This window comes from Aricia agestis, chromosome 5, assembly GCF_905147365.1.
Source record: "Aricia agestis chromosome 5, ilAriAges1.1, whole genome shotgun sequence".
In the NCBI taxonomy this organism is placed as follows: domain Eukaryota; kingdom Metazoa; phylum Arthropoda; class Insecta; order Lepidoptera; family Lycaenidae; genus Aricia; species Aricia agestis.
This window is the reverse complement of record NC_056410.1, coordinates 3,087,030-3,114,806: the sequence shown is the minus strand read 5'-3', so window position 1 is coordinate 3,114,806 and position 27,777 is coordinate 3,087,030. Positions and strand designations below refer to the sequence as shown.

Sequence of the window (27,777 nt, the reverse complement as noted above, 5' to 3'; positions counted from 1 at the left end):
ATTCAACTCTTTCTACTAGCCCATGATTCTATTTTTAAAACGAATTTCCCTAAATTTCTAGATAGCAGACCTATTCAAAAACCCCCGTTGAAAGACAATTTATTTCAATTACCGCCGTTACTTTTACATAACAATATTGTCTGTTATCTCACCGCGTTATGTCACCACATTGTCTACGTTTGAGTTCATTGGCTCCGTCTCTGAATTCACGCCTGTCCACAAGGTCGCCATATTGTGTCAAGGTGGCGACGTGCTTTGTCTGAACTGCACCAACCTCGTAGGGTAATTTCATGGTACCAAATGTTTTTTTCGGTAGGAATAATGCATTCGCGTATTCTTCGCTGAAACAATGGATCGCATCACGTCAGCAAATCCGTTATGTCCGATACAGTTATGGCATTGACCCATAACTGTATCGCCTGGTGCACCAGGATTGCAAGCAGTGACCAATCACGAAAACCTTTTGACATTATAATCTCTGAACACATACAAAAGCTAGCAATGCAAAATTCAAGATTTATTTCTGTGTTAACGGCACTCACTATGATATTACTTACGATACACTTACGATATTATCATAACATCGTGTTTTCTGGATAACAGGTCGTTGCTATTTTTAAACTTTCAAATATATTTGCAATTAAAATAATACATTTTTTAAATTATGCGAATAGGAACTCGTTTTGCCTATTAAACTAGCCATCATAAAATACTTACCTATCTTACTTTATTATGTTTAGGTAAGTAGTACTCCGGAACCAACACAGCTTAGCAGTCTGCTATAATATCCATCCATCTAATATTATAAAATATGGAAAAGTGTGTCTGTCTCCTACCTTTTCACGCCCAAACCGTTGAATCTGTTTTTGTGAAACTTATAAAGGGAACAAATATAATGACCACGTTCCTCAGGCTTTTGAGAGTAGTTTATCACTTGCGTCTTTAACTGTGGCAGGGCCGTAGCTAGGGGGGGGGCATAGTGGGGCAATGCCCTACCTTAAAATCACAATGCCCTACCTTAAAAATACCAATAATCGGCCAAGTGCGAGTCGGACCCGCGCACGAAGGATTATACCGCGCACGTACCGTTATAGAGCAAAAATAGTATGGGACCTACCTACCTACCTAACCCTTAATTTTTTTTTTAACTTTTATTATTAGGTATTTATTAAATTACATATATTATTATGGCCTTTGTGAAAATTTCGAGTGCCTACCTGTTGTCATCATTGATAGTTAAGCAAAAAATGTTAGAAAAATCACGTTTGTTATATGGGAGCCCTCCTTAAATATTTAATTTATTTTGTTTTTAGTATTTGTTGTTATAGCGGCAACAGAAATACATAATCTGTGAAAATTTCATTTCTCTAGCTATTACCGTTCTTGAGTTACAGCCTGGAAACAGACGGACAGACGGACAGACATCGAAGTCTCAGTAATAGGGTCCCGTTTTTACCCTTTTACCCAAAGGGAAAGGGAACCCTAAAAAGGAAGACCTAAAGGATTTGCATTACAGGTATTAGACAACAGAAATATACTTTATTCTTATATAAACTATACATTATATAGTTAAGATTTTTATTATACCTTTAAAAACTTTTTGTTCCGTTGGCAGGATTCGAACCCGCGACCCCCGGATTAAGCTGCCACACGCCCAACCATTGGGCCACAGAAGTCGTCGATAATAATTCTTTGTTCTGTGTATAGATGGCATTTGAATCACGATTACATGAAGCGATGCGTCCATTTAATTATAATAGTATCTGTGAATACCATAGATTGCAATATCGGCAATCTTTCGTATGGGGAATCCCAGTTAATAAACATTTTACATTAGGTACCGAAAGGTTGTTTATGATTGTTGGTTGTTTGGTTCAAGTGAAGTAAAGTAAAGATTGTTTTCTTCAAAAATAAATACAGTTCTTTTTTGTATTGACATAATATTAAATTGAATATTCTTTGATTTCGCGATGAATATACGGGCTTTCTTTGGAAAAAAAACGGAAGGTTGAAGAGCAAATTGACGACGAAAAGCAGTGCTCAAAACAGGTGAAAGCGCAAAATACAATCGCTACTCGTGGATCACTACATCCAGAAGTTTAACCATATTGTTCGCTTGTTCTTCGTAATTGAGGATTTAATAATATGTAGTTCTTAGATATAGTGCTCATGCTTTGTCACAGAATTTTTTTAAGTATCTAAGAATAACTATTGAATGAATTGAATACATCATTGACCTAGAGATAAATCAAAACAACAAATACTAAAAACAAAATAAAATCAATATTTAAGGATTCGTGTTTTTTGGCCTTTTTTGCTGCATAGTGATATTAATGGCAACAGTAGGCACTGGACATTTTTGCGAAATCACTTAATTAATTAATAATACAATTAAAATAACATTTATATTTAAAGGGGGCTCAATTACAAAAAACACAATTTTGGCCTATTTTTTATCTATAACGGTACGAAACCCTTCGTGCACGAATCCGACTCGCACTTGACCGATTTTTTTTGCTTCCGCCCTACCTGTAACCTACGCTGCCCTACCTCAAATTTGACTCTAGCTACAGCCCTGAACTGTGGGGTACTCGTATTTTGTAATATGGGCCAAGATAAATGCAAAATAAAATAAATTAATAAACTTAATAAGTTTTTAAGTTAAGTATTGATTTGTTAATAATAATAACAAATCAACAACAAAACTAAGTACCTAACTCCTTTCTAAAAAATAATCTCAGAAACTAGGCATATTTACCCAAAAGCCTATTAAGGCTTTAATAACTTCGTGATTCGATATATCCATTGTTTTAGCGAATTATTCTACGCCTAAATGATATAGTTACTGCTCTAAGTGTACTTAACTTTGGTTTATAGTTTCCCACGATTTAATCTTGGAACCATCTATGGATTATAGTCTATACCAGGGGTTCCCAAACTGTGTCGATCCTCCTTCATTAATCATTATCCATAACCACAAATATTATAAAATAAAATTATTATAATATTATGAATAATACAAAGCAGGCAGATGATTGTCAAAATATTTGTTTAATATTATTCACTTGCTTAACCTTACTTAAAGGTGTTTATTTATGTATATTTTTGTAATAGCTCTAGGTAGAGAAGGGCGCCGCCCCGCGCCGCCGCGCCGCCGTGACAAAATATTGACTTGTAAATGCGCCGCAGTCTGAAAAAGATTGGGAACCCCTGGTCTATACTAAAAGGACTAAAGACCATGATCTTACTAGATCCCTTCTATTTGATCCGTAATTTTGTTCAAATAAATATATCTCATAATTAATCGCTTATTGCCTCATCGATTAAAGTAGTTTCATATTGGTACTTTACGGATTATTTTACTCAGTTTTTATTGATTTTGATTCATTTTTATCATTAACATCATCATTATCTACATTTTTATGGCCACTGTTGTGTCCTCTGTGGTCTATTCTACATAGTGCCAAACATCAAAATTGGTCCAGAAGTTCTGAAGCCTATCCGATGCCGATTCAAACAAACGAACCCTCTTTTAGTAACATAGAAGTAAGTACATATTCCTATAGATCAGTGTTCCGCAACTAGTAATTGTCCGTGGTCTAGTTGGTGTGTTTATGAGAACCAATTTGGGAACATCTCAGAATTATCGACGAGCGGATGGCAACTCAGATTACGCCCATATTTTGTGGTGTACCTTTAAAAATGATGTAACTCGAACACAAAAAGTTTGCGGAACACTGCTACAGCTGATCATATACTTATTATACAGAATACTAGATGTCTCGCGCGACTTCGCCCGCGTTAGTAGGAATTTTACGGAAACCGTACATTTTCCCATAAAAAATAGCTCTTATATATATACTCCCTTCACTTGGTCTACTCTATATCTGTGCCAAATATTGCCATAAAAATTGCTCCAGTAGTTCGTAATTTCTAACGTTTCCGCCGTTTTTCCGACATTTTCCTGAGTTTCTTCGGTCGTATTAATCTTAGCCTATACTCGATAAATGAGCTATCTAACACTGAAATAAGATTTTAAATCGGACCTGTAGCAAACATACTCTTCAGATTTATAAATTTATAATATTAGGTAGGTATAGATTTTTTTTAATTATCGCTTGACAAACTCAAGTCTCGATCTAAAAGACTATGAAAAGTACCAATAAAAGGGTCTTATAGGCTCATAAGTCATAACTCATAACCATGGGACGATGCATGGTATAATATGGTAGTGATGATGATGATGATGATGAATGTAATTTGCATAGTAGCATATGCTTTCCGTTCTTAGAACAACGCCGAAACTCCCAAACTTGTATCTATAAAGAATCAGGAGTTCTCTCAGCACCTTCCGAACCACGGTATATCAGGTATACCTCGGTGCAAAATCTTACTTGTTGGTAACATATGCTTAGAATACTTCTCACAAAACCTTAGTCATCTCATGTTTCCCTATAAATTTTGAGGAGTTCCCTCGATTACTTATGGATCCTTCATCAGATCACCACTTTTGTAAATATAATACCAAATTGGGATGATACCCTATATACCAAAAGAAAAATTTTGAAAATCGGTTAACAAACGGCGGAGTAATCGTTGAACAAATAAGAAAACGAACATAACACCTCCCACATTTTGAAAGTCGGTTAAAATTGTAGCCTATGTGTTATTCTGATGTATAAGCTATATTATTGTAAAGTTTCATTAAAATCCATTCAGTAGTTTTTGCGTGAAAGAGTAACAAACATCCATACATCTATAATACATCCAAACAAACTTTCGCCTTTATAATATTAGTTGGATTAGTAGGATAGTAGGATAAATATAATATCAATCTTAGTGAAGAAGCCAGGCGTATGAAAGACTTCAGTAAAATGTTTTCAATGAAACGAAATTCGAAGGCGCCGATTGTTTCCTTACAATATAAATTCGTAATTTGTAACTATTTTTTTGTATTGTAATAAGTTCACATCAAGGTCCGGGCGAAGGTTTTTCCTATCTTCCATTGAGTTGAGTCGCATGAAGAATTATACGGTACTCGCTCGGAGCGGGCTTCCGGTACTCAGTAGCTTGACGTAACTTATTCGCAATATTAAATTGTAATACGCAACAATTATGATGTTTGGAAGGCCGAAATATAAACATGTATTATATAAATTACTGTAGCTGAAAACAAAATGTGTAAGAAGGAAAGCTAGTAGCTACAGCCTACCATTATGAGCCTTGGCTCTACGTCAGCGTTGCCAGACGTCCCGATTTTGGCGGGACGTCCCGATTTTTTCATCAAAATTAAATGTCCCGCGCGGGACAAGCTCAGTCCCGCTTTTCGGGGAAAGCCCGAACGTGCGTGCAGCGTGCTGAGAAAAAAGTTGCGTAATGAAGATGAGTGTGGGATGTAGAGGCATGTAGAGGGGTGGATTTTCTTTGGCTACTTTAGCTATCTATTGTCACGTAAACGTTATTTTAACGCAAATAAAAAGATAAACAATTCAAAGAACTTTTGATTTTATAACTTTTTTACTTTGTCCCGCTTTTGACTGAAGAATCCCGCTTTTTCACTCAAAAAGTTCCAAAGTTCCGACTTGGCACAAAAAAAAAATCTGACAACGCTGCTTTACGTTCTCCATATATGTGGAATTAATTTTTTTTAGCGAAGTGTAAATGTTTTTCTTTAAATTAATTATTAAATCTATATGCTTATATACTTAGTAGATATTTTTAAAACATGATAACCCCAAATGCGAAAATTTCTGCTTTTCTATCTGTAAGTACTAAGTATAAACATATTTTGACATTCAGAACATACTTTAAGTCTCGGGAAAGGGATAGCACAGATAGAGGGATATGTTTTCATTCCGGATAGGGTTGCCAGCTACCCTAGACAAATGGCAAAACGCTAACGCTAGCGCATAACGCTAACGCTACAAAATGTATGGATTTGACATTAGTATTCGCTAGCGAAGCGATGACTTATGTCAAATCGCATACATTTTGTAGCGCTAGCGTTAGCGCTTTGCCACTTGTCTAGGGGGGCTGGTCGCTAAACCGAAAAGCCGGCCGGCCTGGCCGGACATTAGTAGGTACAAAAAAGAGTTGCTATCGAGTATGTACCTACTTAGAGTCTAAACTTTAATATAGAAATACGTTCGGCAGCTCGTGTACACTGTACAAATTTTCTGTTTTTTTTTTTTAATAGTTTAAAAAGATCTAATAGCGCTGTATACAATTTTACGGAATGAAGCGCGCGTCACGTCGCCGATAACTCGTGATAAAGTGTAGTTATTAAGTGTATATAATTTATATGTATGTTAGTCATTAAGGTATATATTGTATGGGCCTATGTAGCCTGCTATAAATAAATAAATAAATAAATTTACATCTCATTAGGTGCAAAACCGTCTAAAAATTTTTTGTGGCTCTACAACTCCCTTTGATTTTCTCCCTTCGATTGCCGGACACGCAAGCAAAAGGCCTGACTGTGTCCGGCTTTATCCGGACGCCTGGCAAGTGGCAACCCTAATTCCGGAAAATGTTACGGTTCACGCTCGATAAACTTTCGCCGCAAAGAAGTTGCGGGCTAGTGGCTACATCTAATAATGGCTACATCTAATATAATAAATCTTATTATAAAAAATAATGTCAATTATCAATAAATATTAAAAATACTAGCTTTAATTAACTTGTAAATTATTGCGTAATATTAAAATTTCATTTATTTTAAACCTTGATAACTCGCGAAACATAACAACATTTTTGAATGTAAGTACTTAGCATTGTTGTTACCTGTATTGTTATTATCAAATACTAGGCATTTTGTGCAAAAAATAATACATGCGTGATCGTGACAAGCTACATAACATACTGTTAAGTATAAAAAAATAAAAAATACATTATGCCGAACCGAAGGTTATACAAGTAAACTGTACCTACAAGACATAAAGTAGGTACAGATACATCTAAAGCCTGAATGTGTGTACCTAAACTAACCTAAATTTTATTATTATGATATTTTAATCAAACTATTCAGCACCATCCAAGATCTAACAGCTAAACTGAAACATTAGAAACAAACCGGTCAAGTGACTAAAGTGTCAATTTTTTTAATTATATGTATATGAATATCCACTTATATTATAATATATTAAATTACAATGTCATTTAATATACAAGTGTCATTTAAGTACTTATTTTGTCTAAAATACAGTTTGTTGGTGTAACCACCGTTATCCTTGAAACCATCAAATGAGCCCGTCAAAATGAACAACTTTTTCTATGAGAACAATGCTGGGAACTCAAAAAAATGCCATCTTCATACCCAATTACCCATACGGATTCCCGGATCGGCAATTCGTATGGGTATGAAGACGGATTTTTTTGAGTTTGTTCTCATAAAAAAAGTTATTCATTTTGACGGGCTCATTTGATGGTTTCAAGGATAACGGTGTTTACACTAACATCTATGCTAATATTATAAATGCGAAAGTGTGTCTGTCTGTCTGTTACCTCTTCACGCCCAAACCGCTGAACCGATTTTGCTGCAATTTGGCATGGAGACACTTTGAGACCCGGGAAAGGACATAGGATACTTTTTGTCCCGGAAAAATGTACGGTTCCCCCGCGATAAACTAATTTTAGCGCAACGGAGTTGCGGGCATTATCTAGTTTTGTATGAAAACCTCGGTAGGGTGCAGCTATGGCGGACATAATATTCCCTTAATATGTACCGTGAAGAACACGCTATTATATTTTAGTATGGATTTCGTACACGGAAATTAATATCTCAGATTTGCTGTTACGGTTGACAAGTTTGGTACACTTGAGGAAGTTATACTATAAACTGTCAGTTCTTTCGACGAATTAACCGACAAAACGGGCGCACAGATAACCTGATTTCAGAAACCTGTGCTCCTAAGGAAGTAGGTTCTGTACCAGACGAAAGCTTTCGTACAGACGTCGGTTAAAAAACTTTTTCAAACTGACTTTAAAAACCGGCCAAGTGCCGGGCCACGCGCAATATAGGGTTCCGTGGTACCGCTAGTTTTTTAAATTTTTGTATGGTCAATGAATATATATTTATAACGTGTTTTACACTACTAACAACATCATCTCAGTTACTTTCAAAGGAATTTGAACAAAAAGTTCCCTTTAAATATATACTTACTTCGCTAAATACATTTTTTGTGTTAGCCGTGATAGTTTTCCTTTTAAATTCAGCATATTTCCTACTCCCATTAATTTTTTCACACTTCCAGAAGCAACCGTTGAAGTAGCTGGTAGAAGGACTCTAACAATTTTTCCACTTTGAAACGTAAATAAATAAATAAATAAAAATTGTTTTATTTCTGAATAATATTGAATCAAATATTTTCAGAACGTTGAACTACATGTTGCCTACCACCGGTTCGGAAACTAACCCGGCGAGAAGAACCGGCGTAAGAAACTCGCACGGGGCCACTTTTTAGTAAAAAAGTGGAAAATTTGTCTTTTGTCACAATTATAGTTTATATGGTGAAGGAGTGCATCGTACTAATATTATTTTGAAATTATGCTTTTATCAAAAAAATTTTTAACAAATAAAACATTACACACACTACAACACACACATGAGAAATGACAGATTTTTGAGTGACAAGCCTATACATACGAATTATACTCTTTTATTTATGGTTGAAATGTGTTGACAACAAGTTGACAAATTGAAAATGGATTATAGTTTTTTATTGAATCTAAGATACTATTAGACAATGCTTACACGGCCAGTCTGAGATCAGCTAAGTCCCAGAGCCAAGAGTTGAAAAAAATATGATGAAGTCAATATTTTTTACAAAATATAGGTAGTAGTCCTAATGTCGTTAAAACTAAGGTCGAATTTCGACCATTGGGCGATCTCTAGTATTATTTAGCCTCAGCTTTGAAACTAAGTAGAGTTAACATAGCCATAATATTTTCATAATTAGACTGATGCCAACAAAACAAACTTCTCTTTACGCCTACGGTAGATGGAATGGGGATTGTCCATTTTTTTTAAATTTTGCTCATTACAAAAACATTTCGAGGAATAAGGTCAGTGATCGTTTTTCTGTATATAAACGAATAAAATACCCATTAGTTTTTTTGTTTGACCTTCAATGGCGTTAAATTAGCAATAAATTCGACCAACATTACGTTTCGAACTTTTGGTAAGCTTCTCGTATTAGCTTTCACATAATGAGAACTTGCAGTTGACGAACCAGCCATTATAAATAAGATTGAAAGGAAAAAAAACATACTGCAGAGGTCAATTATTGGCCGCCGATGATGACGTCAGAGCGAAACTTTAAAAATTTATTGAGAAAAAACCAGCCAATGAATTTCAAAATTATTTAATTTATATTCTTAAAATACCCTATTTTAACGAAGAAAAATATAAAAAGTACATGTGATTTTTTTGTACAATACCCATTACCTTGTCTTATCTTTATAATATACTAGCTGTCCCGGTGAACTTCGTGTCACTTTAAAACCTTCCCTGGACTTCTACGAATATTCTAAGACTAAAATTAGCCCAACCCGTTCAGCCGTTTTCGAGTTTTAGCGTTACTAACACAATTGAAAATCCATTTTTATATATTTGACTTTTAATAAGTATTATCACAAATCTTTTGTATGGGAGTATAGAAAAGTGTTGTTTTTAGACTTTTTCAGGAAATGTAATTTTTTTTTTTGAATTTTTCTCTCCGTAAGAACCATCCTCGTACTTCAAGGAATATTAAAAAAAAAGAATTAGCGAAATCGGTCCAACCGTTCCCGAGTTTTGCGCTTAGCAACACATTCAGCGACTCATTTTTATATTATAGATCTAAGTGATAATAATACTTAAGGACGTGTGCATGGGTCTCCTATACGAGTATAGAGTTCGATGTGAAAGTAGCAGCGCTCTGAAGTGTATGTTTGCTCGTTTTGTTACACCTTGTATATATATCTTATCTTACCTTTCTTCAACTGTGAGGTTGGCGAGCTCCGGCACCCAGCACCAGTGCTGCTCTGGCACTATCGTCATGAAGATCTGCGAGAAGTACACGAACGACACGAAGAATGCGAACGGGATCATCAGGAGGAACAGAATCTTCTGGTACGTCCCGAACTCGCCAACATGTGGCAGCAGGTCGTCGAAATCCGTGGCTTTTTTATACTTGTGTGTGCTGACATCTTTTCTGTCTGTGCTGTCTGTGCGGCCTGTGCTGCCTGTGCTGCCTGTGCTGCCTGTGCTGCCTGTGCTGCCTGTGAACTTGTTTGTGAACTCCGCGGCCAGGTCTACGTTGGCTAGGTTGTCTGGTTTCTCCTCCTCGTAGCACTGAGTCCGTTCTTGAGGTGCCATGTTTCAAAAGAAACTCTGCTCCATTTAATTCTGCGAACAAATGAAATGTTTTTTTACTGTCAGTCTTCTACAGTTAAAGGTGAAGGCAAATGAAAAATCTATGATGATTGATGGCATATTCGATTATGATTGCCAATTGCCATAGTCGACATCTGGATGCTGTAAACTATTAATTCTCAATCATGGTTGCAGTTATATTGGTAATTCATCGTTGTCCTAAAAGGAGGTGGGCTTTTATGCCATAATTCTCGTTCGGAATTTAATTACTTTTCGCTGTTACAAGATGTTGTTATGGACTGTAGTGTTGTAGAAACAATAGTAGTTTACTTTTTACTTATCGTTACAAGACAATCTAAGTATGTTTATTTTTAAGTGCATACTAAAACACCCACTTTTCTTTGAAAATTGTACCTATACCATGTGCATATTTTAAACTTTAAAGCAATCCAAAATAATCGAAAAAAAATAATTTGATTATTCCATAATTTGGAAACAATAACAATTGAGTCTTGATCGCAGAAACGGAAATACCTAAGACTTAACTTTATAGTGTCCTTTACCCAGTCGTAGGCCTATTTAGATGACTTTATTATTACCCTAAGGTCGCATAATGGAATGAAATGGAATCTATTATATCCTGAGGTCACAACATGAGTAATAACTTTATATTTAATTACTATGACAGTAAATTTTACGTGACTTTGATGTCGTATTACCAGTGCCGGTCTTAGCATTACCCGCGCGCCCTGGGCGAGATGTCTTCGGCACCCTGGGTGCTGGTAGTGCTAAAAAAAGCAAAAGCCCGGCGGCGCCCTGGGCGGTCGCCGCTCGTCTAGCATCACCACATTGGGATGATAGAATACACCAAAATAAAAGTTTTGAAAATCGGTTCACAAACGGCGGAGTAATCGTTGAACGTAAAAAAAACATAACACCTCCTCCATTTTCAAAGTACTTAGGTTAAAATTGTAGCCATATATTATTGTGAAGTTTCATTAAAATACATTCAGTAGTTTTTGCGTGAAAGAGTAACAAACATCCATACACACATTCATATTCCATACATACAAACTTTCGCCTTTTTGTTATTAATAGGTTTACAGTTTACTTATTGAAAGTGAAGTCTGTCTGACGGTCGTAACTCGTATATCAATCATATTCGCAAAAACGCAATACATAATAAATGACCCAATGATAATAATAATACTATGTTACCTAACTACTGCCAAGGTTTATGCAGTCTCTATAAATTAGCAATATTTGTTTATGCCAAGACTCAAATTTAATATTTTGCACAATACTTATAAGTAAGACGGATGAGTCAGTCACCATGGCCAAAGTTGCTGCAAACGTTTTTCGTACTCTCGCAAATGGATAAACCGATTTTGATATAAATATACTTAGATGGTAAACATTAAAAATTGATTTCAATCGCAAAATATTATGTTAAAAGGTTCTACCACAAACTAAAGTTAGTAATTGATCTATCTTTGATTATATACTACAAGCTCTACATTCGTCTATGATAATTAATAATACCAATTACAATTTCCAATAAGTATAATCATTATAATAAGAATGTATAAAAGAAGGATAGCAGACGTATGTAGGTCAATGTTAAGTTGTATCTTGTGAAGTATTTATGTTATATGACAGATTGTATGTGGGATAATTACACGGTAAATAGGTTAGAGGTGTATAAAATATAATTATATAATATATAGCCTTAGCAATTACTGAGTCAATATAATTTGATATAATATATTGGCTATCGCCGTAGGCTATTGTAAATAGGTAGTCGGTATCAATCTTAAATAGAGGCCAAATTAACAAACTTTTGCAAAATTGCTCAACGAATTTGTCACAGAATTTATCGCACAGGACTTGGACCGTAGTCTTCGTAATCTGAGAAAGATATAAGATGTAGCGGACTTAAAAATGCACCGGCTGTTTACTTCAGTAGCTACTTTGACCTGAGTCCTGACAGAGCTCGGTCGGAACAACTTCTTTGGGGTTGCCACCAAATAATAAGTAACCATGTTCCTACAATACAAAGAGAATAACAGAAATCCTCCAGATCTACTTAAATAAAGAAAATGTCTTCGATTCTAACTAGCCGTATCACGCTGAAAATCAAAATTCACACAAAGCACTATCTCTAGACTAGCGGCTAGCCTCTATCACATCGACGATAACGAATTAACGACGACGACGTAGTTAATACTTGCGACGAAAGTACTAGGCAACAAAACTATTTATTTATAGCTTGGCCCACACTGTGCCTTTTTCTGTTCATCAAGGGCATGCGTTATAGCGCAGTCAACAGCGAACGTGAGGCATGCCCCAGACGCATGCCCTCCGACCATATCCAAAACTTCAAAAATGACAATGTTGGTGTTGCGTTTGTTGACGCATTCAAGTTGAATGAAAGAAAATGACGAAAATTGAAGACGAAAGCGCGTAATGTGGACATAGCTTATCGGTTGTAGCACTTGTAGCGACTATGAGTAGGGATTGCAATCCGGAAAAACTGATCCTGTAATCCAGTGAATCCAGCATAATTTTCCCGGATCCGGTCCTAATATCCGGTCCGGATCCGGAGACGGGATCCGGTGCTAGCAATTTATGGCAAACTGATAAGTGATAATGTGGTCCTTTCATGAGAAAGGTAGATACTCTTCGTTACGCCGTACGCGTGGTGTTTAAGCTTTTTCTTGCTTGTTTATGATTAACTATTGTTGACAATAGTGCCGATACTAGTCATCTGCTGCCTCCGCTGGAAGCTAAATATCTTTTCGGCCGCAAGCTACATATTATATATTATTAGGTAAGTATGTAATTTGCCACGTGACAATCCATACTTGTCATGTAACTTTTTTGTCTGTCTGTCTATTACCTCTTCACGCCCAAACCGCTGAACCGATTTTGCTGGGCTTGGAGATACTTTGAGTCCCGGGCAAGGACATAGATTACTTTTTATCCGGTCAAATCCGGCCGGATCGAAAAAGATGCCGGATTGCTGTCCCTCACTATTAAAGCTGTTAAATGGGACAATGATATTTTGCCTTGTTGCAGTTATTCAGGTCTTGTACATACTTGTACGTACTATACAAGACCTGAATAATTCTATCACTATATTTACTTAATAATGTCAATGTCACCACCGTACACCAATCTTTATCGCCATTGAAGCGATTATTCTTTCTATTTACAAATCCAATGAGAGCCATTAGCGAGCGAGTTAATTTATTACTTCATTATTTAAGTACATTGTAATAAAAGTTTTTACTCAGGCAGTGCGATCAGCTTTTAAGATTGTTACGAACGAAAATATATTTAATACTTTTATACTATACATATATTTAAGATTTTTATTATATCATACACATATTTAATACACATCCAGACCCGGGAACATTGAAAACTTTTTGTTCCGTCGGCGGGATTCGAACCCGCGACCCCCGGCTTGAGCTACCAACGCGCGCACCACTGAGCCACAGAGGTCGTCATGTAGTGGGCCATTTATGACAAATGACGTACTCTTTAATCTCACGTTTCGAATAAAACTTTCCAAAAGCCAAATCTAGTTTTGATTCTGTAAAATTGTCTATTTACTGTGTTCAGTTCGGATTTTATGTAAGCCAAATATGCTACGGTCTACCGGAGAGCTCCACCTGTGCAGGTATGCCTGCGCCCTGCGCAGGTAGACCGGAATGTGTGTGGGAATAGACCTGTGCAGTTTGTTGGACCTGCGCAGGCGACTGGCGCAAAATCGAAAATTAATTCTTTGTACTAACACCTGCGCGCAGGCACAGGTGACCTCTCCGGTAGAGCGTAGCGTGTATGGCAGCTAGACATATTAGGTTCATCCCCATTATTAGGGTTCCTCAAAATTACAGACTTGAGCTTCCATTGTCATAAAACTTTTGGGACCTATGTACTAAAGGATGAGTCTTACCCCAAGTCTTATAGGGACTGCCTACTTTCTTTAAGGCTTCGGTCGTATCGTGTTGTTGATGTCGCTGATCGCTGACGTCACAGCTGTTATCAGCGGCGCTATCAGCAGGCGCCGCGCCAACTAGAGCGTGAGCCACGCTCGGCTACACTCGCCTTACATTACTCGCACAAAGATCAGCCTCTTGGCTTTCCTCTTGGGTGGTCTGAGCTGATGATGATACTTAGTTAAAACTACTAAGGTAAACCTTACTTTTTGTTTTAAGTGCAAAATTAGCATTTGTCGGTGATTTGATAGTGTTTCCTCTAAGCTATTTACGACCTCTGTGGCTCAGCTGTTGGTGGGCTGTTGGTAGCTCAAGCCGGGGGTCTGGATTCGAGTCCCGCCGAGGGAACAAAAAGTTTTCAAAGTTCCTGGGTTATGGATGTGTGTGTAAACTATATGATGGATGTGTATTCCGCGAAGTCCCTAGAATTTTCGCGATAATCCGATTATCAAATCATCCTACGACATAATATATACTTATTTCCGTTGTCTGGTACCCGTAACACAAGTCCTTCGGGTACTTACCACGGGAACAGACTGACCGACGTGGTCTGAAGCGTCCATAGATATTATACAGGGTGTAATAAGACCACTTCCGATAACTTTGGGGTATGATTATGGTACATTTTCTGATTACGAATATGTATTTTTTTTTAATTTTTTTTTTAATTTTTTTAATTTTTTATTCTTTATTTTTTTATAATTAAAACCCTTTAAACATGATAATAAACCACATAGAAAAATATTTAAAAATATTTTTTTAAATTTTATTATTTTTACCCCAATAAGCATTTGCAAGCGCGCGGTCAACGTTCTCGTGTTCCGAGTACTTACAAACCCGAGAACGTTGACCGCGTTAATCAGCTGTTAGCTCCGCCCTACGCACGCTAAGTCGAAAGGTCGTATGCGACGAATGACGATACACTACGAGTTACGACTTACGACAGAACACACAGAAACCCTAATGTATGTCTTTTCAATTTCAAACCCATGAAGGTCACCATGACGTGGAACTTAGAACTCTGACCTCTGACCTCTCATCTAAGCTACTTGCAGTGTTAAGAGTTTAATGGTAGCTCATGTAGAAAACTGTAAGTAACTGTCTGTGCATATGTAACAACTTACGACAGTATGGCAAACTTCTAAGATTATTAGACTAGTTAAAAAGTTCATCGTAAGTAACGAAACCTATGCGGATGAACTGTTTATCCGCAATCGTCACTTATCAATCGAAATAACAGATGATACACGAAAAAACCTCATACATAAAACTGGCAATTAACTTACGTGAAAAATGTTGAGTTCAAGTGTTCTTACTTCTTTATGCATTTTGAAAATAGTCCTTAACACCAAGCAATAAGACCAGTCACCACCAAGAACGTCAAAAAAACTTCTCGTTAACGAAATGTATCACACCACAAAGTATTTTATTACAACTGAAATAATAATCAATTATTAACACTTTACACAATACTACCACGTTTTGATACTTGAAGTAATTGTTAAAAAATCAAACTTATCTCCTAACAACTCTAACAACCTATTACCTCAATGCTCAAATGGCTACTAAATTAAAAAATCTATTTTAATTTTTGAAATAATGTTCGTCGTGTATCGACTTTCGGAAGTAGTCAAAAGACACCGAACGGCGGCTTGCTTTGATCGCGGCGCCGACAAAGCGCGCCGCTCTGCAGGTGCCCGACGCACGTGTCGCTAATCCATTTCAAGGACAATCTAAGTGTTGTACCCTATAAATTCAATACTATTTAGTCGATATTTAAATTACCATTAAATAATAAAAATTATAACTATTATTTAGTAGATCTCATCTCATTTTTTAAATTCGATACCTACATTACCGTGATAAAGTGATTGTTATACCGTGGTACGTGTTATGCGCGTCTACGTATGCGCGTATAAGCGTCTACGTACCAATGAAAATACTTTAATAATACTTACCTAATTAATTAAATAACTTTTAATTATTGTCGCTTTTCTTAATATTGAGTAGGTATTTGTTTATTTTTAGTTTGACAGTAATCAATGTAAAATGTACTCGTATGTAAAACAATTAATACGATTTATCGATAAAAAAATTATCGATTACTCAAAATATTCACATTGCACAGGGATACATCCCTATTATTTTACAAAGTTTTTTCTTCAATTTTGTTCAGTCGGCTGTCTAACACGCGCCGTGCTGGTGTAGGTACTGTGACGTTTTTGTTTAAGTTTTGTAATTTTACGTTTAGATGTTGTCATATTATTGCTTGTTTTGTGTATTGTTAACTATTTTTTTTTATGTTTGTAATTAATAACGGGCTGTGACAAGATACGTCCGATGAATGTGCGATGCTTTAAGGAACAGGTGAACATCGTCGTCGATAGACGATAGTGCGGTTTAAACAGTGCAATAAAAAGTGTTTAAAGAATTGGAATGTCTCCTGTAATTACTTTTGTTAAGTGTTGAATAACTCTGCAATCTACATCGAGTTAGATGGATCATGGAGCACAGTTCGAACTGCATTTCATAAAAGCAGACAGCTGATCACAGGTCAGTGAACATGTTATCACGTATGTTTTCCATTGATAGGTATTGATAGGTGCAGTAGGTAACTGTGTATGTATTTTTACAGATGTGTAAATCGGATGATGATCGGATGTGAATTATGATTTCTTTTCCTTTTTGGCCGGAAGTAAAAACTGAGTATTTTTGAGTAAAAACCTGAGAAACGGTAATTAATAAATTGTAACATTTTGTTAAATCGTGAAAACTATTGTAATTTAATAATCATTACAATATTGGTGGTTTATTCACTACCTACGGGCTAGGGTATAGGGCACACCACGATCAGCTGTTTTGTCTTAACTCATGACTAGCCGCGCGCGCGGTATTCGGCGCGGGCGGCGCGGGGGGGCCGGCTCGGCCCGGGGTTTCATTCATCGGCGGCGGGCGATATTATCGCGCATTAACTGCACGCATTATACATTGCGTGTTGAAAATTTTGACTATTTTAAAAACTGGCGATTACATGAAAATTTCTTGCACCAATGGATATATCTCATGCCCTATAATAACCCCACGAAGTTATCGGAAGCGGTCTTTTGACACCCTGTATTATTATTATTTGAAAGTTACACATAATTTCTCTGGTTATGCTATTACCTAATTAATATAATGAGATCTACAAGATGAAAAAACCGTACTCCGCTGTGAGAGCGCCAATTCCCAAAAGCTTAGCGGTTACCTATGCACGAGCTACATCGAGGATTCACGAATACTAAATAGCATGAAAATACGTCTAGTATTAATAATAATATGGCATGACCCGCCATTGCTCCAATGAAAAATCTACATGAGAACGTGCGAAACTAAGCTGCGCTTGACGGTGTGCGGGGGTTAATTTTGGACCGTTAGCGAGTTTTTGTGAAGTCAAACAGCTGCCTGCAAGTATCCGTCGTACAGTCAACTCAATTACTGTAACTCACCGGACTTCTGTTGATTTAGACGTTGACATCTTAGAACGGTCATCACGTTCAAATGTAGCCCAATGTCTTTCTGAACATGGTCGCATGGTAAAGCTTAGAGTCTTTAAAAAACTTCGGTATACTCTTGTAACCGAAGTTCGACTTAAATTAAGACTTCTAGCCACAACTCGTTGGCTAAATTCAGCTCTTAGCAAAGCCCCTACTTGAGAGGCTTTATTTGGAGTAATGTCCATTTTGCTACAAAGCAATTACGTCCAAAATCAAGGTAAATGAACAATAAATCAATAAAAATCAAGACAAAACAGAAACAATAAGATTTGACCGATTTTTCCCACGTAACAAAACCGTTCAATTAACGATTAAAAAACTGAGTGATGGGGGTGCTTAGTGATTTGTGTCGTTTGTTTTAGAAAATGTAGAGTACACATACCTATCATATTAACTCACATTATTAATAAAAAGAATAAATAAATAAATATATTTTTTTAAAATACAGCGACTTGCGCGAAATGCGCGCGGTGGGTCGATTTTTTTGCATGCAAGTGTAGTAGGTATGTCGCGGATTTTTTTTCAGATATTTATAAGATCTATAATTACTTGGAACATTTTATGGTTCTATCTTTTATAGTTTAGGCAGCGTACGCAAAATAAGTAACTTTTCTGGTTGATTTTTTACACCTTGCGTCCGAAAAACCCAAATATCTTTACGGAACCCTATTTTTTCCAAAATAAAATTTTGCCTATGTGCAGCAGAAATAATGTAAGTAACTAGGATTCCAATGGTAAAATAATTTTTCCAATCGGTCCAGTAGTTTCGGAGCCTATTCAATTCAAACAAACAAACTAACAAACAAAAAATCTAATCTTTCCTCTTTATAATATTATAGTGTAGATTAGTGCAGAAAACTGCATTAGCAGAAAATTAAGTTAATGCTATTTTAAGTAATTAAGTAAATCTTTGTCCTCCACTGAATATTTGAGGAAAAAGAAGTAGGAAAAAATTATAGCTAAGCGTAGGCTAAAGACGTGGCAAATGGCAACCTTTTTCCTCGGCTTTTCTCTCTATTGTCTGAATAGGAAATATGACAGAGGGTTCCGTAACCTCTAATGAATTTATAATTATAGCGCTTTCCGTATAAGTAACCAATTTTCTATCTTGAAGAATTATTATTTATAATTATGTAGGTAATTGAGTAAATTATTATCGAACTGAAGATAAAAGTATTCTTGTCACAACACAACTTACAGAGTTTTTAAATATTATTTCTGTTTTCTATAGTCTGTCTATCTTTTTATTGCCTTGTCTATAGACAAAACTTTTATTGCGCATGTCCAAAAGATGTCATGGCAACGCCATAACAAGTTGCTGGTCAAGTCGTAAACAACGTATTAATTGTTTATACATGATTAAAATAATAAAAGCTAAACATAAATACATAAGCCGAAATTGTCTAAAATAATTTATTTAACACTATAATAGTGTTTCATTATTTTATTATGGGAAATATGGACATGGATCACTTGGAAAATTTAGTGGAGGAAATTATCGATATACTTATTAAATACTAGATGACGCCCGCAACTCCGTTGCGCCAAAACTCGTTCAATCGCCAAATCGCGGCGGAACCGTACATTTTTTCGGCATAAAAAGTATCCTATGTCCTTTCCCGGGACTCAAAGTATCTCCATGCAAAATTTCTGCTAAATCGGTCCAGCGGTTTGGGCGTGAAGAAGTAACAGACAGACAGACAGACAGACAGACACACTTTCGCATTTATAATATTAGTATGGATTATTTAAATGGTTAAATGTCAAGTCGTAAACAGTTGTCGTTGCCATGGCATGACATGATTTGGACATGCGCAATAAGTAGATTTTGCAGCGAATGCGCTAAAAATTACGCCGACGAACACGGCCATGTTTCTACTTTCTCTATTATTTCTCTATAGTCTATCCTTTCATCTGCTTATTCAATCATTTAAATAGATTTCAAACCCCTATCCGAACATGGAACGAAATCTGTTAAAAATAATGTCCAAAATTAAAAACGTCATACATTGTTACGGAACCCTAGACTCATTTCACACGATACTCTAACAAAGTTTGGGCGAGGCTACGGTGCAATTATATAATCAATAAGTAATAAAGTGATTCAATTATTGTATAAGTTTTCAATGTTAGCGCAGTCATTGTTGACTCGCCTTGGACACGCGGATGTCTGGCAAGGTCCCGGAGCTTAATGTCTTGGATGCGCCATCACTTAGCAGTTAGCGTGCTTCGGCATTCATGAGCCGGCCGGAGAAACCGCTTAGATATCAAATGCGAAGAACGCTCGCGATGAGTGGAGTAATATGGGCTCGTGACCGTAAAGGCTGGGACGTACCTATAAGTAATCACTTTTAGTAAAGTTTAATCATATTAGTCCTTTCAATAAGAAATTACGGTCTCATCATCGTCATCTGATTAGAGATACAAATTTTTACGTACCTACTAGGTACCTACTATAATATTATACAAGATGTTAGTGCAAAAACCGTTATCCTTGAAACCATCAAAATATGAGCACGTCGAAATGAACAACTTTTTCTATGAGTACTGTACAATTTGTACATTCTTATAGGGAGAGTAAAACACAGAATACTGTTATATCACTCAACACCACCACTCGGGCTCGTAGCTGATAGAAGAAGTGATCGTCAGACCGAAGTCGAGCGACCACTCCCCACTCTCCTTACTACCTACCCAAGTAGGCGGTGCATGTCTTTATTCATCAATATACTACATCTACCTTTTACAAAAATATATTTTTTTTAATTACACAATTAATTACTACTATTTATTATTTTGTTTTTTTTTTTTCAACAGAACGTTGTCTACATGAGGCCTACCACCGGTTCGGGAACTAACCCGGCGAGAAGAACCGCGCGGCGTAAGAAACTCGCACGGGGCCACCTTTTACCAAAAAGATAGAAAATTACAATAATAGCTTAAACTAAATTACACTTAGTATGTAAAACTGTGGTACATTTATATAGAAGCGGCCTATGGTTTGTCGGCATATATTTTTCCAAAGATGTGCTGTCATTGAGAAAATCAATTACCTTATAATAAGCCTTAGCAGTTGGCACACAAACGTTTTCTGGGATTTTATTGTATAGGCATACAAATTAAATTATATGAGCTAAAATATCAAAAATTCAAAATATGCATTGCAATTTGCAATCAATTACAAGTTATCAGCTTCTAAACCTTCATCACTTCCTCTCTTATATTTTAATAATGTATTTTTATTTCAGAGTCTATTTCACCAATTTCTATAATATATATCAATTATTATAATATATTATATTGATGACAATTTATCTCTAAGCTGACCTGTAAAACAATTCTGCTGGAGACTTTCGTGTAACTAAAAGAGGTGCACTATTTTAATTTAACAAATCATTTTGCAAATAAAATTTCTCAGTTTGACTGTTTTTTTTTAATTTAGCGATTTTGTATTTCAACCTTGCTATTTTGTTGAGGCCCACAAGGCATACTATGGAATAACTGAATACTAAAATCTTTACAAAAATTTACAAAACATAAATACTTAAAAATTACGGACTATGGTCAGCTGTTATACTTACTGGTATCCCTCATTATAGAAAACATTTCATTTAGTGTGTCTGCCACTTAAGTGGCATCTATAGTTTAAGTAATTTTGACTTCTTTTGAATACCAGTACGTATTAAGCCACTAAATGCGTCAGCTTGATCTTTACGTCAAAAGCATGTTATGTGTATAAATACATAAAGTTTTACTGGGCTTTAGCTGTATCAATTCAATCTATGTTGCTTAGCTATTGATTCATTCACCGCCAGTTTACCAGTCCCAAAAACTCTTAAGCTCTTCAATCGTTAGAAGTTCTCAAAATGTCCCTGTAGTTTTATTAATATATTTATCGAAAATTCTTATATTGGAATGAAGATCCTTATCGCGCGTTCGGCGTAAGGGGGGCTAGACCGAACGATATTTAACCTCGACACTTTTTACTAGTACCTGCATGATACGGGCAGAGGGCGTTTATAGTATTCCTGTGCGTCAACTAGATGGCGTTTTTGAGACTAAACAGCGACACGCTGCTAGTACTCCTGGGCGTCAAGAAATCGTTTTTTTTTTCTTTTAATTTGAGTGTATATGTATACAGGTTTTTGAACATAAGAAATAACTTCGTTTCATTCGGGTGTCTCTTGACACCTCTCAAGTTTTATATTTATCCAAAGGTTCTCATGTGCTAAATTATATTCAAGAAATTCTATACTCGGAACTTTATAGATATGTCGCAGGCGGATTGTATATTTAGCCGTATTATATTACGGCTAGCCGTTTTAAAAAACGGCGCCGTATTGTAATGCGGCGTGTCGACGTTTAGCCGGATTGACCGATCCGAGCATCCGTATGGGTATGAAGACGGCATTTTTTTTAGCAGGAACTAAGTAAGTAAAAACTTTAAATACCTATGCAATATACCTATTGCATTAAATAATGCAAAAGTTCGGTTACCACGCTTGAGAATTTGAATTTGAATTTGAACTGAATGCGAGAGAGGACGACATTTTCTATTGCATACTTCCAAAATTTTCTTGTGAATTTCATTGTTTGTTGAAACAATAATATTATAATAGGAATAACTTAAATAGGAACAAGCTAGTGTTCAACCTTCCAAATGCATCTTTTCAAAAAAACCGGCCAAGTGCGAGTTGGACTCGCCCATGAAGGGTTCCGCAGCAGCAATAAGGTTTATTTCTATGAAAAAAAAAGGTTTTGGATTTATTTTTATTATTTCAGTTGTACTTATGGGGACCCCTAAATTTTTTATAATTTTTCCATTTTTGTATCAAAATCTTAATGCGGTTCACAGACTACATCTACTTACCAAGTTTCAATAGTATAGCCTAATATATTTTCTGTGGTAAGTATAGCTCTAATAGTTTCGGAAATTATTATTTTTAACAAAAAATTAAAACCGACTTCCAAGGTAAAAACAATAATAACATCCTTATACTTAATATGAACTAAAAAGTATTAAATATTTTTTCCTGTCTAATAGTGCCTTTTTCCGAATTCGGCTAAACCTCAACTATTTCTGTACTCAATTCAATCTTCATCATTTTGAAGTCGGTATCAGATAGCTGAATCTTCAGTTCTCTGACAGAATATTTGAAACTTTTGGAACTGGCATTTTTAACCGACTTCCAAAAAGGAGGAGGTTATATGTTCGGCTGTGGATATTTTTTTTTTATTTTTTATTTGTGTATGTTCAACGATTACTCCGCCGTTTGTGAACCGATTTTCAAAATTTTTGTTTTGTTGTATTAGGTTTCCCTCCAATTTGGTACCATGTTCACAAAAGTGGTAACTTGATGATGGGATCCATGAGTAATCGAGGGAACTCCTCGAAATTTATATGGAAACATATGGTGATTTTGGTTTTATAAGAAGCATCCTAAGCATATGCTACCAAAACGCAAGATTTTGTACCGAGGTATATTATGGTTCCGAAGATACTAAGAGAACTCCGGATTCCTTATAAATACAAGTTCGCGGGTTTAGGCGCTGTTTTAAGAACTGAAAGCATATGCTACTATGCAAATTACATTCATCATCATCATCATCATTACCACGTCAGGGTCACCAATGTCACCAAAATTAAACATAACAAATTCAGCCTTAACTCCAGAGCGTAAGGCACACATTTGACATTACTTTGAGAAGTAAGCTGCTTCGATAATACAAGTAAGTACATGCATGTCTCCGAGGGATATACGTGGGAGAGCCATGCTTCGACACGAATGGGCCGACTCGACCGAAGAAATACCACGTTCTCACAGAAAACCGGCGTGAAACAGCGCTTGCGCTGTGTTTCGCCGAGTGAGTGAGTTTACCGGAGGCCCAATCCCCTACCCTATTCCCTTCCCTACCCTCCCCTATTCCCTTCCCTTCCCATCCTTACCCTCCCCTATTACCCTGTTCCCTCTTAAAAGGCCGGCAACGCACTTGCAGCTCTTCTAATGCTGCGAGTGTCCATGGGCGACGGAAGTTGCTTTCCATCAGGTGACCCGTTTGCTCATTTGCCCCCATATTTCATGTGGCCGTTTGGAAGTTGAAGCGTTCGAGACCGGTTTCCTGCACGATATAATTTGATGCTAATAGTTTGTGTATTCTCAAAACACTCGAAATATTTCGTGTAAAGATCGCTCGAGTCATACAACGTACAAGTGCTAGGGACCGGTAGATGTCCGAATTCGTACACAAATTCACCCTCCTATTGTTGTTATAATATTATGTTGTTATATGTATCAAAGTAGTTGTCAAATCCTACTATTATAAAGGCGAAAGTTTGTTTGGATGTATGGATGTGTGGATGTATGGATGTTTGTTACTCTTTCACGCAAAAACTACTGAACGGATTTGAATAAAACTTTACAATAACATAGGTTATACATCAGAATAACACATAGGCTACAATTTTAACCGACGCGATAGTTTACTAGGTAACTAAAAAGAGTGAAATTATTATTTTTAACAAAAAATTAAAACCGACTTCCAAGGTAAAAATAATAATAACATCCTTATAATATGAACTAAAAAGTATTAAATAATTTTTCCTATCTAATAGTGCCTTTTTCCGAATTCGGCTAAAATTCTACTATTTCTGTACTCAATCTTCATAAGAAGTCGGTGCCAGTTCCAAAAGTTTCAAATATTCTGGCAGACTGAAGATTCAGCTATCTGGTACCGACTTCAAAATTATGAAGATTGAGTACAGAAATAGTAGAGTTTTAGCCGAATTCGGAAAAAGGCACTATTAGATAGGAAAAATTATTTAATACATATTATAAGGATGTTATTATTGTTTTTACCTTGGAAGTCGGTTTTAATTTTTTGTTAAAAATAATAATTTCAATATTTTATCAAGAAGTTGAGAGAAAGTGGCCGGAATTAATCAACAGAAGGGGTTTGGTTTTTCACCATGATAACGCTACACATCTTTAGCCACTCAGCAAAAATTACGGGAGGCTGTGAAGTTAATGCATCCGCTGTATAGACCTGACCTTGCACCTTCAGATTTCCACCTGTTTCGGTCGCTGCAGAATTGCTTAGGTGACACTGACATCACGAGAGGACTGCCAAAACCATGTAACCACTTGTCGCAGTTTTTCATCAGAAGCCTCAAAATTTTTATAGCAATGGGATCATGTCCCTACTCCCTACCAACAAGATGGCAAAAAGTTTTCGAACAAAATGGCACCTCTATATACTATATTAGTCAATTGTAAATAAACTTTATAAAAAAACCTTTTTAATTTTTATAAGTATAAAATGCGAAGAAACTTTTTCCCCAACCTAATATTTTGTTCTTGTTGTTATGGCGGCAACCTCAACGGCAACAGAAATAATGAATCTGTGAAAGAAGTCTAGCTATAGCGGCTTTTGAGATACAGCCTGGAGACAGACAGACAGACGTTTATACCCTTTGGGGAAGGAACCCTAATAAGTGACTACTCTAAAACATTAACATACTTAAATAGGTAATATTATTAATTAATTATTATTATTTAAATAATATGTTAATCTAAAAGTGTACTTATTACCGTTTGGAGTTATCGCATTTTTGTTCAATTATGGTAATCAATCAATCACAGCACATACGGCCTGTTGCCACATTCCACCAGCTGTATTTTGCGGTTTATATAACTACTAGTTATCTAACATAGTTTACCAGTTTAAGATTGACGACAGCTTAATTTGAGGTCTCGCGGATTCCGTTAAAACTAGTCAGTTCCGATTAATTTTGGGCCTTGAAGAGTAGAGGTTAATTAATCTTCTCTGTCTTTCTATTAAGAGGATACACCAGGGGCTAGAGAAATGAAAAAAAAGTACGTGTAATATCTATAGCTGTCTCCCTTACCTCAAGCCTATACCGCAGAACGCGATAGAGACAACTGCAGAAAATCCAGAAAATCAACGATTCGTTGTCCCCTGATTCCTTCTCCAAAACTTAACCGATTTAAGTACTTTTTTCATTAAAGATTAAAAAAAGGCTTGAGCCGTGTTCCTATGTTTTGCTTTTTTTTATATAATCTAGCCAAATCTGTTTTCTGGACGTTTGAACACAGCGGAAAATCTGGCCATTTTTTTGGGTTTTTGAACGTTCATATCTTATTTAATAATTAAATTATGAAAAAAAAGAAAACATAGGGACATTGTATTAGTGGCCGTAGATATTCAGGAAAAAAAATATAACTCTACTAGCATTATCCAGTGAGGAAACAGGGGACAACGTTTGTATGGAAAAAAGGGCGGTGTGGACTCCTCTTAACACTTTAATTGATAATCATCATCACTTAAACACATTTAAAACTCGCAGCGCGAGATTTCGATGTGAAAAGTAACTTGCAAGCTCCAAAATCTACATACTGGATGCAAAGATATGGAAGACTTTTTTTTAAATAAGTACCTTTGTTGAATACTTTAACCGAAGTAGAACTAGCCATGTTGATGCAGTTCTTTGTGTTGGTATGGGTGGTGGGGGGCAAAAATCGGAAAATAATTTCCGGTACCAACTTAAAAGGACTAAAATGAGTTTACCACGGTGTTTACCTAATTAGGTGGTCATAGTAATTTTGAAGTCCTCGTTAGGTACTTCCTGGAAGAAGTAGAGACATCTCCTACTTACGATTCCCACTCACAGTAAGTATGTAACAGGTCACGGAAACACAATAGCAAATTCTAAGTTTGAAAATTAAAAAAAAATATATTTTTTTTAATTCGTCCCGGTCGGGACAGGCAAAGGGAGCGTTGCCCATACAGCCAAAAATAATAATACTTACCATAAAATAAGGTAAGTCACAGAGTAACACAGCACAGAATATAAACACACACAGTAACTTCGGACGCAGTCGCCGAGCGCAGCACTGCACGCCTACTAGCTCGCGAAGGTCGCTGGACCTTTTAAATAGTTTTAACCCTGTCTATATTGACCTTAGGGATACACCTAAGTACAAATCGCATTGGCCAAAATATTTGCCAGCTGTGGAGAGAGCAGAAAACTTCATGGGAGACTCTACAATATAGAGTCTAGAGCAGTTTAGTAAAATATGGTAAAGTAACTTTTATACTGTGGGATTATTTCATTATACATCTAAACTGTAAGATTCGCACAGTAGTAAGAGTCTTTTTACATCTCTAATCTTGTAGACCATTGCATTGTAGTTGGAGATAAACTAGAGTCTGGTCTAGAAGAACTTTCTCTAATTATGCAGGAAGCCAGGAACCCAAGCTAGAACGGTGTTTACTGGCTATTGGCTCGTCAGATTTGTGTTCAGGTAGGTACAGAATATTTTTATCGAAAATAATATTCCTTGGATTAAAAACTTCTTGGATGACGTTAAACCTTCATTGTCTTGTATATTAATTAAGGATTGGCACTTTTTTACAAGTCTACTGAGTACTGAATGTATATATTTAAAATCAGAGCGAAAAACTATAAAACATTTTTGGTCAACATAAGTACTTCTTCTTATTAAACATTGGAATGAGTATTATAGTTTCCTGACTAAACCTGTTATGGTCTCGTTTGGAGTCTAGATTTATTTAATTTTATTTTGTTAATGAAATCGAGTTACCTTGTAGACTTTAACACTGGATTCATTCACATATTTGCATTCACTACCTACCTGTAACGATGGACCAATCTATAGACTAAAAAAAGACCCTTTTCTTCGTTGTCATTGGGCACTGGGCAGTGATAGAATCAACCTTTAGGTACAGCAGCCGCCATGATTGCTAACCCAGCCACCCGGGCGCCAGATAAAAAGGGGCGCTAAAGGCGATCAAAAGGGGCGTTAATTTCTTCTGCACCATCAGCACCCTGGGCGCCGAAAAA

At 36.2% G+C, this 27,777-nt stretch overlaps 1 protein-coding gene across 1 annotated transcript in view; it reads right to left on the bottom strand.

Annotated features, from left to right (window-relative positions):
- Nucleotides 1-26,807, bottom strand: part of LOC121727223 (organic cation transporter protein-like) — a 34,410-nt gene extending 7,603 nt beyond the window's left edge. Inside the window, exons 1-2 of the mRNA XM_042114928.1 lie at nt 26,723-26,807; nt 9,972-10,387 (exon numbers count right to left, since the gene is read on the bottom strand). Of these exons, the coding sequence (XP_041970862.1) occupies nt 9,972-10,357 (386 nt within the window). The 5' untranslated portion in view covers nt 10,358-10,387; nt 26,723-26,807. The remainder of the gene's footprint in view (nt 1-9,971; nt 10,388-26,722) is intronic.
- Nucleotides 26,808-27,777: the final 970 nt, after the last annotated feature.